This window comes from Rosa chinensis, chromosome 6 (assembly GCF_002994745.2).
Source record: "Rosa chinensis cultivar Old Blush chromosome 6, RchiOBHm-V2, whole genome shotgun sequence".
Taxonomy (NCBI): Eukaryota; Viridiplantae; Streptophyta; class Magnoliopsida; order Rosales; family Rosaceae; genus Rosa; species Rosa chinensis.
In genome coordinates this window covers 66,867,548-66,883,897 of record NC_037093.1, presented here as the reverse complement: position 1 = coordinate 66,883,897, position 16,350 = coordinate 66,867,548, and the positions used below count along the sequence as shown (strand labels likewise).

The 16,350-nt window shown below is 37.0% G+C and overlaps 3 protein-coding genes across 4 annotated transcripts; 2 read left to right on the top strand and 1 right to left on the bottom strand.

The window, feature by feature from the left end:
• The first annotated feature begins 1,571 nt into the window (after positions 1–1,571).
• On the top strand, positions 1,572–3,157 carry LOC112172972 (F-box protein GID2). The gene has a single exon (XM_024310511.2). It carries the CDS (start codon positions 1,824–1,826, stop codon positions 2,382–2,384), a length of 561 nt encoding a protein of 186 aa, XP_024166279.1. The 5' UTR covers positions 1,572–1,823; the 3' UTR covers positions 2,385–3,157.
• A 2,678-nt stretch (positions 3,158–5,835) lies between these two features.
• On the top strand, positions 5,836–6,884 carry LOC121050198. The gene is made up of 2 exons (XM_040509579.1): positions 5,836–5,916; positions 6,211–6,884. Exons 1-2 carry the CDS (start codon positions 5,841–5,843, stop codon positions 6,561–6,563), a joined length of 429 nt encoding a protein of 142 aa, XP_040365513.1. The 5' UTR covers positions 5,836–5,840; the 3' UTR covers positions 6,564–6,884.
• A 6,423-nt stretch (positions 6,885–13,307) lies between these two features.
• LOC112174449 lies at positions 13,308–16,132 on the bottom strand. 2 transcript variants are annotated; one of them, XM_024312224.2, is made up of 7 exons: positions 15,465–16,132; positions 15,316–15,369; positions 15,090–15,221; positions 14,900–15,011; positions 14,677–14,775; positions 14,033–14,584; positions 13,308–13,649 (listed from the first exon to the last, which is right to left on the bottom strand). In XM_024312224.2, the coding sequence occupies exons 1-7, from the start codon at positions 15,611–15,613 to the stop codon at positions 13,641–13,643; spliced, it is 1,107 nt and encodes a 368-aa protein (XP_024167992.1). In that variant the 5' UTR covers positions 15,614–16,132; the 3' UTR covers positions 13,308–13,640. The 2 variants fall into 2 exon arrangements, with proteins under 2 accessions (XP_024167992.1, XP_024167991.1); XM_024312223.2 differs by lacking the exon at positions 13,308–13,649 and having other exon boundaries at positions 13,741–14,584.
• Between the last annotated feature and the right edge of the window lie 218 nt (positions 16,133–16,350).

Below are 16,350 nucleotides of genomic sequence, written 5' to 3'. Positions count from 1 at the left end.
GGTTGGGCTTTGGAACAAGCTGCTTCAAGTTGGGATTGTTGTTGTATTGGTTGAGGATGTTTGTTTAATTAATTGAAACATTTTTTTATTTAATTATGAAAAAAGATCATTTGATTTAGTAGCATAAGTCTCTGAGTTACAAATTTGAAGTTCTAATTCTGACTTTTAGAGCCGTGTAATAAGTAAAAAGATACATCATCAGCATAAAATATTTGTTTTGGAGACCACAGAATTAGCATAATAATTAAGCTAATTATTTTGAAGATCATCAAACTTAGATCAGCATGACAAAATTCAACATAGACCATTAAAAAAATGGAAAAGAAAAATGAAGAAAAGGGCATCTAAATATTCGGTTGACCAGAACATGAAAGTTAGGTGATGACAAAAGCGTCAATTTCATGTGTGATGAACAAAATATTGATCGGAAATTCGGAATCTTTGAAGCAAAAAAACAAATCGGATATATAGCTTTCTTTAAATGAAGAAGATGAAGAGGAAGAAGGAGAACGTGGGTGAGTGCCAACCACTACAACATTGTTTAATCCATCTCCTCCTTTTTATTTTGTTCTTTCCTTAGCCTTTTCGAGAGGAGTAGTAGACCTTTTACCAGACAAAACCCAATAATACAAAACAGAGTTTGGCAAATGCAATGGTTCCTCCAGCTTTTTCCTCAACTTGGGCCTAAATCATTACTTGATTTATTCCGAGCATTAACGATTATTACCATCTATGGCTTTCAGATTTTATCACATTGGTTCAATCAGATGGACAACCTCTTCGGCTATTTGAATAAAATTTTGTCAGCAAATTGTTGAACAAAATAAATTAAAAAGACAAAAATACGATAAAAAAAATTCATAAACATTGAATACAAATTAAAAATAAAGATTCGATAACCTAATAACTTCATCTTGATAAGTCCATAACTTAACAGAGGACTTGTTCGCAATTATCCAACATTGGTCCCAGAATAAGAATCCCCTTAAGCAGATGCACGACATAAGAGCACATAGCTAGAAGCTAGACTCCGCGCCAAGGACATAATTGTTACATCACCCTTTACCCGCCCAATCAACATCCCACTCCAATAGGAACAAAACGACTCACAATTAACCATGTACGATGCTTACGTTTCGAATCTTTTTCAATATAACCGTTGAATAATAAATCATTGTGTGTGAGCATTCACGTCACAAACACTGCGATCGGTTATGCTAACAAGATCGTGTCTGAATACAAAACGTGCGGAGTAGAAAACTATGAGGGCGCTTTCATCTTCTTTTCTCTTTTCTTTTCCAAATTTTTTCTTCAATCACTATTTAGTTATTGTTGTCAGATAAATATCGCTCGATTAATTTTTCTTTTTCCCAAACACAGAACAGCTTTCACCGACAGAGGACTTCCTTATTTTTATTCATGCCTCTTCATAAAATCAAAAGCAAGAAAACAAATGTTTTTTTGTTGTGATTAATGCAGTAGAGCCAATTTACAGAAGGAGACAACACAATAAACAAATTAGGCAGGTAAGAGGAGAGGCAAGCTGAGTTTAGGTGCAGAAGGTATTCGTCAAAATTGAGACACAAACCAAAGCGCATTCATTTCCTCCTATTGTCGTCTTCGATAACTCCCCAAAAACCAGGTCCCTCCTCCATTCTCCTTTATCAATCCCAACCTCCCCCACCTCCCTCGTTATTACCTGTTCTCTCCATATCCCATAACCCATCATCTCCCACTCCCCCCACTATAATTTCTCTCTCTCTCTCTCTCTCTCTCTCTTTCTCTCTCTCACACACACTTGAGACCCAGATTCCTTCCGATTGATGAAGCGTGGGTTGTCCATGGCGGAGGAGGGCGATAATAAGATGAAGAAGTTAAAGGTGGAAGAAGAAGAGGAAGACAAGATTGAGCAGCAGCAAGAAGAGGAGGTTGTCATCGTTCAAGGCCCGGGCTTTACGAATCTGGACGATAATCTGATATTCGAGGTGTTTAAGCACGTTGATGCCAGAACACTGGGAATGGCGTCGTGTGTGAGCAAGCAGTGGCACAAGACCGCCCAGGACGAGCGGCTCTGGGAGCTCATCTGCACCCGCCACTGGGCTAACATCGGCTGCGGTAATCAGCAGCTGAGATCTGTCGTCCTCGCCCTCGGTGGCTTCCGGAGGCTCCACTCCCTCTACATCTGGCCTCTCACTAAGCCTTCTCCGTCCTCTCTATCGTCCTTGTCTTCTTCGTCGTCGTCGTGGGCGGCTCCGCTGAAGCCGATGGTGGCCGCCAAGCCGCACGCTAGGTGGGGGAAGGATGAGGTGAATCTTTCGCTCTCGCTTCTCTCGATTCGGTTTTATGAGAAGATGAATTACAGCAACAGAGGCCCAGGAAGATGAGGGTTTAAGCTCAAGAATCGAATATTATTCATATATATATATATTTCGTAATTTCCGTTGGATTTTCCGTTTTAGTTTCTTGAATTTTTCTGGGTTTTTGGTACTTTGATCTGTACTGTACTGTATGCTTGATTGACTTTTCCTAAGCTTGTTCTGTATATTATAAGAGATGGAATTTGCTGAATTTTATGTACTATAATTTCATAAATTAGAACTGGGTTTTGTTCTGTTTTACTAATTAGCTATTAGTATGGTTAAGATTGAAATTGGAATGGGAAGAACAAGAAGAAGACTGCATCTGATCTGAGGGTTTTGGTTGTGATTGGCGGTACTGAGGATTCGATCGAGAGTGAGAACAAACAGAAGCCAGGTGTGCAGATAGAAATTAAATGTCTGTTTCTGCCAAAAAAAATTGTGGCTTTTAGCGACCAAGGTATATAATCGCCAAGGGACATAAGAATGGATCCAAAGAAAAGAGTTTCATGGAGAAGAACAAATTGTCGTATTGCTAGTCTCATATTTAGCATATTCCTGGAGGAGAAGAAAATGGATAGGCACAGCTACAAACAGGCCTGCCTACCCTGCCAGCTTAGCTTTGGCTTTGCTCGACCCTATTCGTTGTATAATTTGAAGGTTGTTCTGGGTTGTGCCAAAATTTTATGTCTCATATGGACTTGTAATTGCAGGCTTAGGCTTGGATATGGTGTTTTCCACTTTTCCAATTTGTTTTATATAATTGTATTTTTCCTCTAATGGAAATGGAATTTGATACCGTTGGCATTCGTCTTAGCAAATCTCATGGTTTGATCTATACTATGAACTCAAGAGTTGTTGAGAATTATGATGCAGTCGGAAGTAACGGGGTTTAAAGCAATAAACCCTAAAAAGATAAATTTGGAGTCCACCAAAGAATTTGAGAAAAATCTCTCATTTTATTAAATTTGATATGATAAAACTCATCTTAATATATAGCATGATGGTGTTTATATATGCATCCAAGACCTAAAATCATAATCTAACAATAAATCCTAAAAAATCCAAATTTAAAAGGAAACTAAAAACCTAAAATAAAAGAATTCTAAAATAAATATAAAACTAGCCTAAAAATATTAAATGCCGAATCGGATGATTAAAACGATATATTTTGGCCTAAATCTGTTAGGACTCACTAAACTCGTCGTTTCTATTTTGGAAAGGTATCATGCGTCTCAAACGAATTTATGGCCAAAAGTTGATCAAATCTGGTTCTCAATCAAAACTTGACTTTTTGTACGAGTAACTCGAAAGGTCCAAAACCAAATCTTCTTGAATATTCCAGCAGCTAATAATTTCATTACGCGTGAGTTACTTATTTTCCAATCACTCTTCTTGATTCTACGCCGCTTCTTTGCTTTTATAGTTTTCTGGCTAAACCAGGCTCATTCTCGTCCTACATCAAATTACTTCATTGTATGAAGCACACTGCAAACAATGATTAATATAACTGTTTTAGAAGTAAGAGATTCAATACTACAAAGGCAGAAAGCATTAGAATTTTTGCACATTTGGGACTCGGGTCTTTTGGGTCCGGATCTCAAGTCTAGGGTTCACACAATTAAGGATTGAATGAAATGGTTATCCCCCGAACCCGTCCTTATCTCCAGAAAGCTCCTGGTTTTCTCTCTTCGCATTGAGAGTCAGTGATCGTCTTCCCCGTCTACCATTGGCGTTTTTGCCTGAAGTTTCCCTCCTATCTGAGCCTATGTACCTCTCCTTTCATTTCTCTGTTTTTCCCTTTCAATGGTTTGTATTCCCCTTTAGTTTGTTTCTTTGGGCTTTTTTGGGCCTTTGTTGCTTGGTTTGTCTGGAAATGCCCAGTAGAGTTCTTTTAATAGTTTCTCTATAATATAAGTTTTTGTTGCTTGCAAAAGGAAAAAAAATTGAAATGATTGTTTACTTCTTTTAACTATTCCCATTTTAGGGATAGTGAGAAAAGAGAACTAAATTTTCTAAATTTACAGCAATCTCTAAAGTTTTAAAGAAGAATTACAGAGATTGCTATAAAATAGGGAATGTGTTGGAGTTGGATAAGAAAAAGAGGTTAAAACTTTGACTTAATTATAGAGAAGTTGTTGGAGTTGTTCTCAGTTGGGTGAATGTTGATTATTGTCTTTAGGGAAACAGAATACTAAAATCACAGTTTTTTATGTGTCAATGTTTGTACCAACCAGCAAACAAGCAAAATTTGGGGATGTTAACTAACACTAGTGATGGTGGAAACGATACACTCCCGATGAATCATGAGCTTACCAACCCAAATCGAGAATAAAAATGATGTGCGGTTCTCACCAAAATTAAGAGGAAGTCAATTTCATTTTCGTTGGGAGTTGATATTTGAAAAGACTAGAATGTGTGGAAAATTTAGGTAATATGTGGAAAGAAAAAATTGGTCTTCTGCGCAGGTGCTTGGCAAGATCAGGGGCGACCCATAAGTTCAAGGCGAACCAAAAATTTTGCGTAACCCACCATTTTTGTAGAGTCGAACCTTCAGAACACAAGCAAAATGGTGACGACGAGCAGAAGAGTGAAGCACACACGGCAGGGAAGATGTATGAATCTAGCTTGGTCCAACAGCAGAAATCAAACCGATTACTTTAGTCTACTAGACGCGTCCAGTCCATGCTTTGGAATTTTGGTCTTTCAAAGTTGTAACAACGTTTCGCATTTGGTCATCTATATATTTGGGTTGGCAACGCCTGTTCCTAATTCCTTTGGAATATTTGGGAATTTTCATAGTAATTGGACCACCATTTTCCAGACTTCACTCATCACTTGCTTAGACTGCTCGTCAATTTGAAACCATGTGTCCTCGATTGTTTGGAAAGCAAGGCTCATTAAGACTTACCAGTTACCACCAACTTAATTATGACATCAAATTTTAAAGAAAACTTCTGTATCAAAAAGAAGCCAAGTTGTTTTTGAACATAATTTATTCTCTTTTTTTACCTAGGTCATGAGTTCGAGTCACCATGGAGTAGGAGTGAAATCCTTTTTTCTTAAAAAAAAAAAATTCTTTTTTTTTACCCCGACCTCACTGCACTTTACCCATGATGTCAATGAAATGAAATTCAAACCCATAACTTCCATATTGTTGATTTTTCTTGAAAAACGGAAAAACCGATAGGTCATAATTTGCCGGCATAAACATAAGTTAATTACGCCACAAAACCAGGCTGAGGTTGAAAAACTAGGAAGTTCTTGCAAGTTGCAATCCATCACTAATTTTTGGTTTAATATCTATACTTTTGGTTTGGACTTTTTGTAGTGCTTTTTACAATATTACGCAGGCAGTTACTCAGCTGGCTATTACTAATAACAGTAAAAGGAATTTAATTAAGTAATGGGAGTATAAACCACTAAAGCACCAAGTGATTTTTTTAGTCTCTGCTTTAGAGTCCATCACTTAGTCCTCATCAGATGGCCGGTCCTTCACTTCACCTTCACCTTCAACGAGCGAGCAAGCCATGCAATTTCCCTCTCTGTTTCCAGGCCGGTGAGTCAAAGTATGAATTTCCCCATTCCCACCTTCCTAATTACACACACCACTATACGTACTATCGATCCTCTTCCTATATAAAGAACATAGATTTAGACCATCTTACTCATCACCAAATATATCAAAGTTGTAGCTAGTTACGTACGCGTACTCGATCAGTTTTAGTTTCTGATCAAAGCATTCACCAAACAACAATATAGTTCTCGATCATGGCCAAGAGTTTCAAGCCTCTTTGCTCCTTGTTTGTTCTTGTTCTTGTAGTCTGCTCTAATATGGTTCTGTTCGTATCAGAAGCTCGTCCTCTGAAATTCGGCAATTCATGGAGCTTATCCTCTATTAAGAGTGGTAGCTTGTTTGATATTGACGAGTTGTACACTGAAGCAATGAAGACTAGTGGAGGCCCGAGTCCAGGCGGAAAGGGTCACAGCTTCACCACTTCCCAAACTCTTGAGGGGATCAAAAATGAAGGTCCGAGCTCAGGAGGAAAAGGTCATGCCTTCACAACTTCTCAGACTCTTGGAGGGATCAAAAATGGAGGTCCAAGCTCGGAAAGAAAGGTTCATGCCTTCATCAATTCTCACACTGTTCTAGGACTTGGAGAGATCAAAAGGACTGGTCCAAGCGACGGAGGCAGTGGAAATTAGCAACACTAATAATTTATTATCTTCCCTTCTCTTTGATTAATTCAGTAGTTCATTTCTTTTATAAATTGAGTGAGGTACAATAATATAATAGCTAGCTATACTCTGTTAGGTCGATCAAGACTAGGAACTAGTTCAATTTGTTTGCAACGAGTTTCCCATATTTTAGTCGTGCATTTCTAGCTCATGCAGCAATATTTAATCATACATTAATTCTCTCTTCATGATTTAGTAATAAATCTTGATTTCAATTCCACGCCATTACTTGTAAGGGGAAAATGCAGTTAATCGGGAGAACTCGTGGGGTTTGCCTAGTCTTATTTATGTGTATTGGACATACCATGAATGCTTCAATGACAAAATGCATATCTAATGTACTGTTTAACATGTAACCAGTCATTAGTTTACTAAAAAAAAATCATTAATTTACACTTTAGTTGAATTCATCGAACTAAAATCTTAAATCACACTAGTCTGCAATCACATGCTCTGCATGTGTACGGAAAGTTTTCGTTTAAAAAAAAAAAAAAAAAGGTGGGTAATTATTGCAGAAGAAATAGATTCACGGGTAGTTATTATAGAGATAAAATAATAGGAGAGAAAAGTGGAGGTTGTGGAATCATATCTTTTTTATTTTCTTAATAAAAATGTATTTTATAATTGTTCTATTTATCCTTGTAATTTAATTTATTCTCAAATTTTTTTAAATTTTTTAGGGTTAAATCTGTCAAAATTTTTAGTTTTGGCTAATAAAGTCTCTTGTCTTACTAAAAAGTTAATCTTAAAATTTTTAATATAAATCATATGTCAAACAACAATTAATTAATGAGATATAATACGTGGTCACCACATCTATCCAAAATAACGTAGAGTTGCTTAAGATTTTCAAACTAATAATGATTAACCATATGGGAGCTTCTATTCATACCTCCAAAATTGGCATTTGTATATCTTTTTTTTTCTAAGTCAACTCATGTTAAATTACCAATAAAGACACAAAAGAGGAAAAAAAAAGTTTTTTTTATTGTCAGACTCAACATAGAGTGTTTTTTACCATGTTGAATGCACTAACGGACTAACCACCATTCAATATAGCTTTGGTCTTTGGTTAACCCATGATCTTACAGTTTTCATACAGATTTGGTGCTTGTTTTAGTTAGTAGCTCTTTACTTGTTTTTTTCATTTCCGCTCACATGTACATGTCCATAAGTTAAGACTAGCATAGTAGAGATTTCACGACTCTTTCAATAGGCTAGGGTATGATTGACATTTGGTCAGATACCGGGCTTAGAATCTCAACAACAAGAGGAACATATCATTCTAGCGGTGATACCACGATAGAAAACAGAGGTATATATAAAAGAAATTAACAAAATGATGAATCTTCTATGAAATCTCACTGAAAAATTGATTGTAATATCACTCTAATATCAAATGCCAATCATAATCTGTCTCAATTCACTTATATCTATATTATAGGGACAAGTAATGCCGTTAGGTGTTTTATGCTAACAGTGTGGACAACTCACTTGTATCATATCCATATATTCCAACAAAGAAAGTTGCCACTAGCAAATCTTGCGGAGGCTAGGGAGTTGTAGTCATTCATCTAGGTATTGATTTGTTTTTCACTCCGGCTTCCATCTTGCTTTTGTTTAGTTTAACATCGACTGTACATATATAAATCTTGTTTGCTTTCCTTTTACTTGTTTCCACAATGGAAATGTCGCTACTAGAGTAAATGAGAAAGCAAGAAGAAGCAGATGAGGTCATGATGAAGAAGAACACAATAACAGAAAATGATTTTTTACATTGAGTAAATTTGGAGGTATGAATAAAACCGTTATAAAGAAGAAGAAAAAGTCTCTTATTGATTTTATTGGATGATGGGCATTGTGAGAAAATTAGGGAGTTGTAGATAGCAAATTGGTTATTTGTAAAAGTAAGTTGGAGGTCTATTAAGTGAGGATGTCTAAATGCTAATTTTAGAGGTATGAATAGAAACTCTCTAACCATATATGGATGATCATAATTCTTCTCCTTGTAGTAGAACTGGACTGCCTCAATTGTCTACCATATTCCCATTCTTTGTAGAACACTTAGGCTTAGTTTGGGATTGTTGTGCTGTGAGAAGAAGCACTTCCGAACTTACTATGAGAAAAAGCAGCTGAGGTGTTTGGTAAACTGTTTTTAAAAGTGCTGTGAGAACGAAAAGCAATTTCTAGGTGTTTGGTAAGTTGCAAGGCAAAAATGCTTTAGCTGGGTATAATTACCAAAATAGTCATATATGCTAAGATACGCTACTAAAATACATAATTTTGTTTTTTGATTATGTAACCATACCAAATAAAAAAAAATTCTCATGTATTATCCTTGTACCCTTGCTTGGACCGAATAAAAGATTTACTTTAAACCTTTCAATAAAGTATTATGTTTTACTATTATACAAAATAAGTTCAGAATATTTGGATTAATTTCCTCACCATAGTTCAACGGAAACCATTACATAAAATATATTAAAGTCACTTGAAGGATGATCAAGAAGGAAAACCCAGCAAACAACTAAAACAAACATGCGGTTACATATATATAATGTACAGAGAAAGTAGGGTATACTGGTTTAGTTACAACTGGAACACTAGGTTATGAATACTCTCTAGAGCAAAAAATATTAACATCAGAGTTAAAAGGCTTAGAGTGCAGAGAAAAACATAAACGCCCTTCAACTTTTGTTAATCCTCATCAAAGTACTTCTCTTCAGCGTCATGGTTGGCTTCTCTCTGCTGCCAGTGATCATCCAATGTCTCGTCGTTGTCTATCTTTGAGTAATCTAAGTACTCGTGATCTTCTCCTAACAAAAATTTCTCATGCATGATGTAGGTGAACTGGTCCATCAGATCTTACAACTCTTCTACAGATACAGTTGCTTGCTCACTCTACCCTGCTGTGGTTGCTTAAGCATCATTAGGCGCATCCGTATGGTCTACAGTTTCAGCACCACTGGCCACATAAGGAGGATCCACCAACATCTATTGACAGAAAAGGAAAAATTACAAATGTCAGAAACAACGGGCAATATTTCTAAATCATAGGAGTATTTAAATCATACAAGAAACAAAGAACATAACATAACTCAGCACTTTGACAAAATTCATTGAGAGACTGATTTTAAAGTTTCGTCAGTAGAGCGCATAGGTTACTTCTCCTTTCTGTACCATTCAACTTAGTTTTCTTGAAAGGATATGTGAACTAGAGGACAAATGGTGGTCATTAATGTAAGTGTCTTCAGTGTCATGAGTCACTCACAACTCATATGAATCATATTTTACAGGTGGCAAACCAAGGCAATAGATAGTTTGCCAAGACGGGTGAACAAAAAGAAAAGCAGAGTAAAAGGAACTTAAAACCTGGAGAACATTAGCCATAGATTCTCATCACCATCTACTTTTCTTTTATAAACATAAATGTAATCATGCGCCTACTTCCATTCCCATAGTACAGATATCTCACAATGGAAAAAGTAAAGAAAAAGCTCTAAACTTCAATCAGAGTGCAGACAATAACCATATGGTTTTCATCTTTTATAATTTTTATCTAGAATGTGGCAGTTAGCACGAATACTGATAAAGGAAATCTAGACGAAGTTAAAAAGGCTTTGCAAATTTGCAAGTATAAGTTAGACAAGATTACCTCTGATGATTGTGTGCCCCCATTAGCGTTGTTAGATTCTTCCTCCTCCTCCTCCTGTTCCTCTACTTCCTGAATTCTCTCACCGCCAACCCAATCACTCTCAGCAACACCCATAGACTAAAAAATCGAAAATTTGCCGATATTTCGGCGAAATTATCATTTTTTTTAGGCTTCGATATTTTGGATGACTTCCATTAATATTTCGTCCGATATTTTCGAAATTTCACGATATATCTCAATATTTTCGAAAATATGCGATATATCCGAAATTTTAGGGAATATTCGCGAATATTCCTCAAACAAAATACAAGGAAAAGCTTGACAAAGTTGGGATTCGAACCTGTCTCCCCCAATATCAAGTGCAAAAGCACCCTAGCCAACTCGACTGGGATTCATTTTAGTTCATCTATGCTTTTTTTTTTTTATTAATAGTCGTTTTAATGGAATAAATTTACTAATTTCTTTAGACAATTAATGTAAACCTCTAACTTCTAAGATATAGTTTTAACAATTATAGATTTTTATTTTTTTGAATCTAACATTCCTAAATACTTTTGACATGTTGTAGAAATATTAATTCATTTGTATTTATTGATTGAATAGCTTTACAACTTTATAAAATTTCTAATTAGAATTATATATTCTAAAAGTACCAAATATTATACTGGCAACTTCAAACATTTATTCTAAATTACTATAATTCACTATGAAATGAAGCTTGGTCACCGTTTTTTTTTTTTTTCTTTCTTCCCAATATAATAGATAATTGATCAAATAAGTAGTTCACAATGTTTCACTTAAAATTTCAATGATATTCTCCCAAATTTCCATCATTTTTTCGAAAATTTATCGATATCGAAACTTTCTCGATATTTCCATCGAAATTTCCATTTTCCGAACCATCGATATTTCCTCGATACTCGATATTTTAGTCATTGGCAACACCCAACCTCTGTTGCTCCCCTCTAATCTTTGCTACCAAAATCGCTTCCTCTAACCTCCACAACAAAGTATCTTACCACCGCTCCCCAGGTCTTGCCATGCTCCTACAACTCGGAACCTGAAACTTCCCCACATACTCATGATGCAAGTAGGGCTCTCCCTCCCTCATTGAATCCTCCGAGAAATACTGCCCATCAAATATCAACTTATTCAGGTAGGCTCGCCTCCAGTTCTTCACTTGAACTGCCCTTGATTTCAATTCATCCGATGTCGGACTCAATAAACTTCTAAGATGCTTCACATGCCAGCTGACTTCATAGCCATCTGTCAGCGCATCAAACTCCAGAAGCTCCTCAGATGTTAATTTCGATCAATAACGTTCTGCACAAATAAGTCACAAATAACGTTCTCCAATATGCAATTTAGGGAAGCTTCCGTGTTAGGTACTTTTCTCCACCCCAGAGTCCCCCCTTCTTTCTCATGTAATTCTCATGGACAGTACATGCCATAAACAATTCTTGCAATAAAAGAGTGGTCCTTCATTGGCCCATATGAAAGATGAAGAAATCAACTATTGAAAGGCATAAAATACGTTTTACATTAACAGAAGACACAAAAAGCTCAAAGAGTAATACACCCAAAATGTAGCAAACCCAGCAACCCAGAAAAAAATTTAATCTAAAATCAGGCCAAATATTTCTGTAAAAGAGTTGGTAAGAGGTTTTACCTTTTAGAATTGGGGGACGACGCTGCTATACCGAGTTTTTGATGAGGATGATTGATGCTTGAACAGTTCAATGACTGTAGAGAGGGAAGAAGGAGAAGACAATCACAAATAGAGCCCCTCTCGTCGTGTTTCTGATGAGAACGATGATACTTCTCAGATAAAGGAGGAGAAGTAGAGGCCCTCCCTCCCCATTTGTTCCGATGAGGATTAGGGATTGACAACAAACAGAGGAGCAGAAGAACGATGCATCTGCGAATCTGCGATCAAGATAAAAGATAGAGTTGCTGGGTTCAACGTAATTTTCAGAAAGGACGAGGACAAAATTGGTAGTTGAATATATTTCATTAAAAGCTCCGTGTTTTTTCGGAGTGGTTCCGCAGAAGCAATTCCTAAAAGCTAGGAATTGTTGCTTCTCAGAAACAGCGGTTGGGAGAAGCTTCGACCAAAATCAGCTTTAAGGAGTTTTACCAAACAGCTTAGATTAGGCTCAAAAGCACTTTTGATTTTAAAAGCAGCTCAGGAAGCAATCCCAAACTAAGCCTTAACCGTGTTGATATGTAGCTTTTAAAATGGCTTTGATCATGGGTCAACTTGTAAGACGAACTCTAAATTAATTCTTAATATATATCACATGTCGAGTAGTAATTAATTATCATGTAAACTACTAGATATTGTCATAATGTCACGTCGTGCGAGACTGTACGTGACGAGATTAGTTATCCAAAGTAACTTCTCTACCTTGCTTAAGATCGATCTTTCAGAAAATACCAAGCAATCATGAATGGGCGTAAAATCGGTGAATGGCTGTTCACACAATCACTTTCATACTACAATACATAAACCCTCTTAAGGTCTTAAAACTGCTAGGCACCGCTTTCATCATACATCAACTTGGGAGACTGGTTCGTTTTGAATTCATAAGTGGGTAAGCTAAAGGCTGTGGACCATTCTTCTAGTATGTGAAGCTGTAGTCTGTACTAGTGTTTTATCAAATCCACTTGCATCATTTGTCCAGAAAAAGGTCAGCACAGCACAACAGCCTAATCCCTGACATACGTACATATATCAGTAACACTAACATAAGTCTTTTAGGTGTAAATGAGTATATCATTGTGTCATGAGCTGGTTTGCGTTCTCCACTAGTTTTGATTCAAACTAAAGAGCTAGTTATTCGTCTCTGTTTAAGAGAGTAATGTTGAAACTATAAAGAGGTAGTTATCTTATTAAATTTTTCAGAATTGCAGAAATATATTTGCTGAAATTACTTTTAGCGACGATCAATCCATCAATGAACTATGTGAAAACCCGATCTTGGCTCTCCAAAGCTTCTTTGTGTTGTTTAAGATATAGCATTTTGTTTGGTGAGCAATTCACCACCAAAAGTGAAATATGGTATTGAAATTTGCCAACTAAAATGGTCCTGCCTTGTTTATCATTAACACACTGTTTCATACGACAACCAACCTACTTGTGATGAGTGCTACTACTAGAAGATGATGAAAGACCTCAAAGATTGGGAACCAAAATATCGACCATCCATTTTGCCGGGATATGCCGTATAAGGCCAACATGTTGATCCAACTCCAACCCAACAATCTCTCTTGTCAGTTTAATTTCCATCTTCAATTGGGTTTCTGGGGACCATCGATTTTCATATAATGGTAGACCACTCCGATCCCAAAAGGATAGGGATAGACCGCAGTGCTCCAACCCCACGCTGTTACTTACCCTACCCCAAACCATCAATCAATCAGTGCAGCAAATGGAAGATGACAATGATGATCTTATTCATATCACATAATTTACTTTAATGAAGGTAGTTGATGATCACTTAGACCGTAATACTTTTATTTATCTTCAATCTGTTATCATACATTATCTGGATTCACATAATCATATGATGGTTGTACCCTAAATAGGAGAAAACAAGACATGTTCTCATGTTACAGACGTTATTATTACTTCAAAAGATATAGAAAAGACTAATTAAGTCTGTCCTTTTTCCAAACCAAGATTATTAGGGTCTATGGAACTGTGCTTTTCTTGTTGAGCTACATCTAGATGACAGGATGATGGTGATGATGACTCTATCTTAATAATGCCACCACTAACCTTCAGTATCTTGTTTTCGGCACAATTGTTGTTGTGGTTGTTGCTGTTGTTCATGAGCATAGCTGTAGTAGTAGTTGCAGTAATAGTGTTGGGAGCTTCATGAATGGCATCATTATTAATATAAGGTGAAGGTGAAACTGAAGGTAGCTTTGATAGAAGAGCTCCAAGGCTGCATGAAATGGAGGGTAGAAGAGGCGGTGGAAATGGAATCGACCAATTAGGATCAGGTACTGAAACGGATGATGATCCTCCGAGTCCTAGTCCTATTCCATTTTGTGGTGTGTTCCATCCCAAGTTGATGGACTTGATCATCTGATCATCCGGCGGTGTGAGGTTGAACAATCTCTTAACTCCAGCACCAATACTAGTAGTAGTAGCAGTGTACGTACTAGTGCTTCCATTCATAATCATATTCTGGGCGTTACTTGGTTTGAGGATGTAGGGATGCTGGATAGGTAGGTAAGGCCTTTGCATGGCGAAAACACCTGGTATGCTCTGCAGGTAGCTGAACTTCCTCTGTATGCTGATCACCAGATTGAGATCTTCCGCTATCTGTCATTATTCATCAGATTAATTGAGATTTTTCCGGAAATTTTGGAAGGCAGATTTATATTATCAATAGAGATCGAGTGACAGTTAAACACCTTATCAAACGAGCCAAGCTGAATTATGCCTTCTCTAACAGAAATGATGGCAATAGTCTGAATGCCTGAATTGAATTGAAACGCCCATGCCTTTGGTTGCTGATGTGAGAATATGTAACCAGAGAAGATATATAGGATTAAGAAAGACTAGAACTCTAGGCTTTCATTTATTCATTGCTGTAAGAAATATGACACGGTATTCAATTTACCAGGCCTTACTTACAGGTTCAGTGGATACATTCCAAGAAGAAATGAAGTTGGGGTTGTCCACATGATTTGGTGCATCTCTGAACACCCATTTATGACTGTTGTCTACTGCTACTTTCCCCAATAAACTGCAGCCAATGTAATTCAGATGATTACAACTCCCCTATTGCAACAAAAATTATAGATGACAGAATATTAATTCTCACCCTTCTCCAAAATTATAAACCTCATGGGACATTTTGAAGAAAATATCAGCTCCAAACCTCCCCTTTAAGTAGCCACTTCCTGCTTGCTCACATTCATAGAAATCACAGAACCCATCCTCCCAAACAAGAATCCTAGAAGAAACCAAAAGTGTTGGTATTCATTTTCTTACAAAACCAACTGAAGGAAAAACACAAAGTACTGTAGTCCCAATTGTCTTAGCTTTACCAGTTCCTTTTGTTTCCTTTGGAGCGATCAAGGACGCTACTTCCATAATCCCACCTGTAAAAAAGATTAAGCAATGTGACTCACTAACATTAACTTTGCAACAATCCCAAGATAAACTCTGCCGGGGTTTTGTAGCGAAATTGTCTTACTTCGGAGGAGGATAGTTCCGAGGCAAGATTCTCCAGAAGACGGCGTAAACCCACTTGGAAGAATTGGAAGCGGAATCTGATGAACATGAACACAAGCTTCTGAGTGTGCGCTGCAACAAACAGTTAAGCATGGGAAGCCCACTTTCCATTTCTCACACACTCACAAGTCAGTCACACAAAGAAAGAGAGTTCTGAGAGTTTGCTATGTACTTTCCAGTTTCCAACTTTCCATCACAAATTTAATGAATAAAGAGCAAACTTGGACCTCAGTTCCAACAAAACCAACTGGCTGGATAGTGGCCCTGTGAGCCTGTGACTGTGAGGTTGCTTCAGCGTGGGACCTGGATATTTACGATCCAGAAAGAAGATTTAAAGGAAGCACTTGAATTATACTAGACAATATTTAACAACTTAACAACCCAAAATAGTGGTGGTAAGCTTGTGGACATCCCAGGTGACATTATTGCTTAAGCTTTATCTCATTGGTCATGAACATAAGCTTGTTAGTGATCGACTTAGTGTGTGTGCTGCTCGAAGAATCTCTTTGAGGGATTTTGACGAACATAACTATACGAAAACGTTTTCATATCTTCCCCGAAATTTGAATATGAGTAAGCTCAGCCGTCTATAAATCCCGGTATGAATCCGCCTATGACAATGTTATACAGTCACTGATTTTTTTCCTCAAAGCCGATCATACTTCTGTCGTTAGCTATTAATATCACGGGGTTGCTGGGTTTGTCTATTTCTTGCAGTGGTCCTCAAATCCTGACTGGTTTCCACTTCCTTGGATCACTATAAGTTGCACCAAAATGGCCCCCCCAGGATGCACGTACGCATCACCTCCATCGTTAATCAACTCCGAGAGAAAGAAGCATTTAGTACA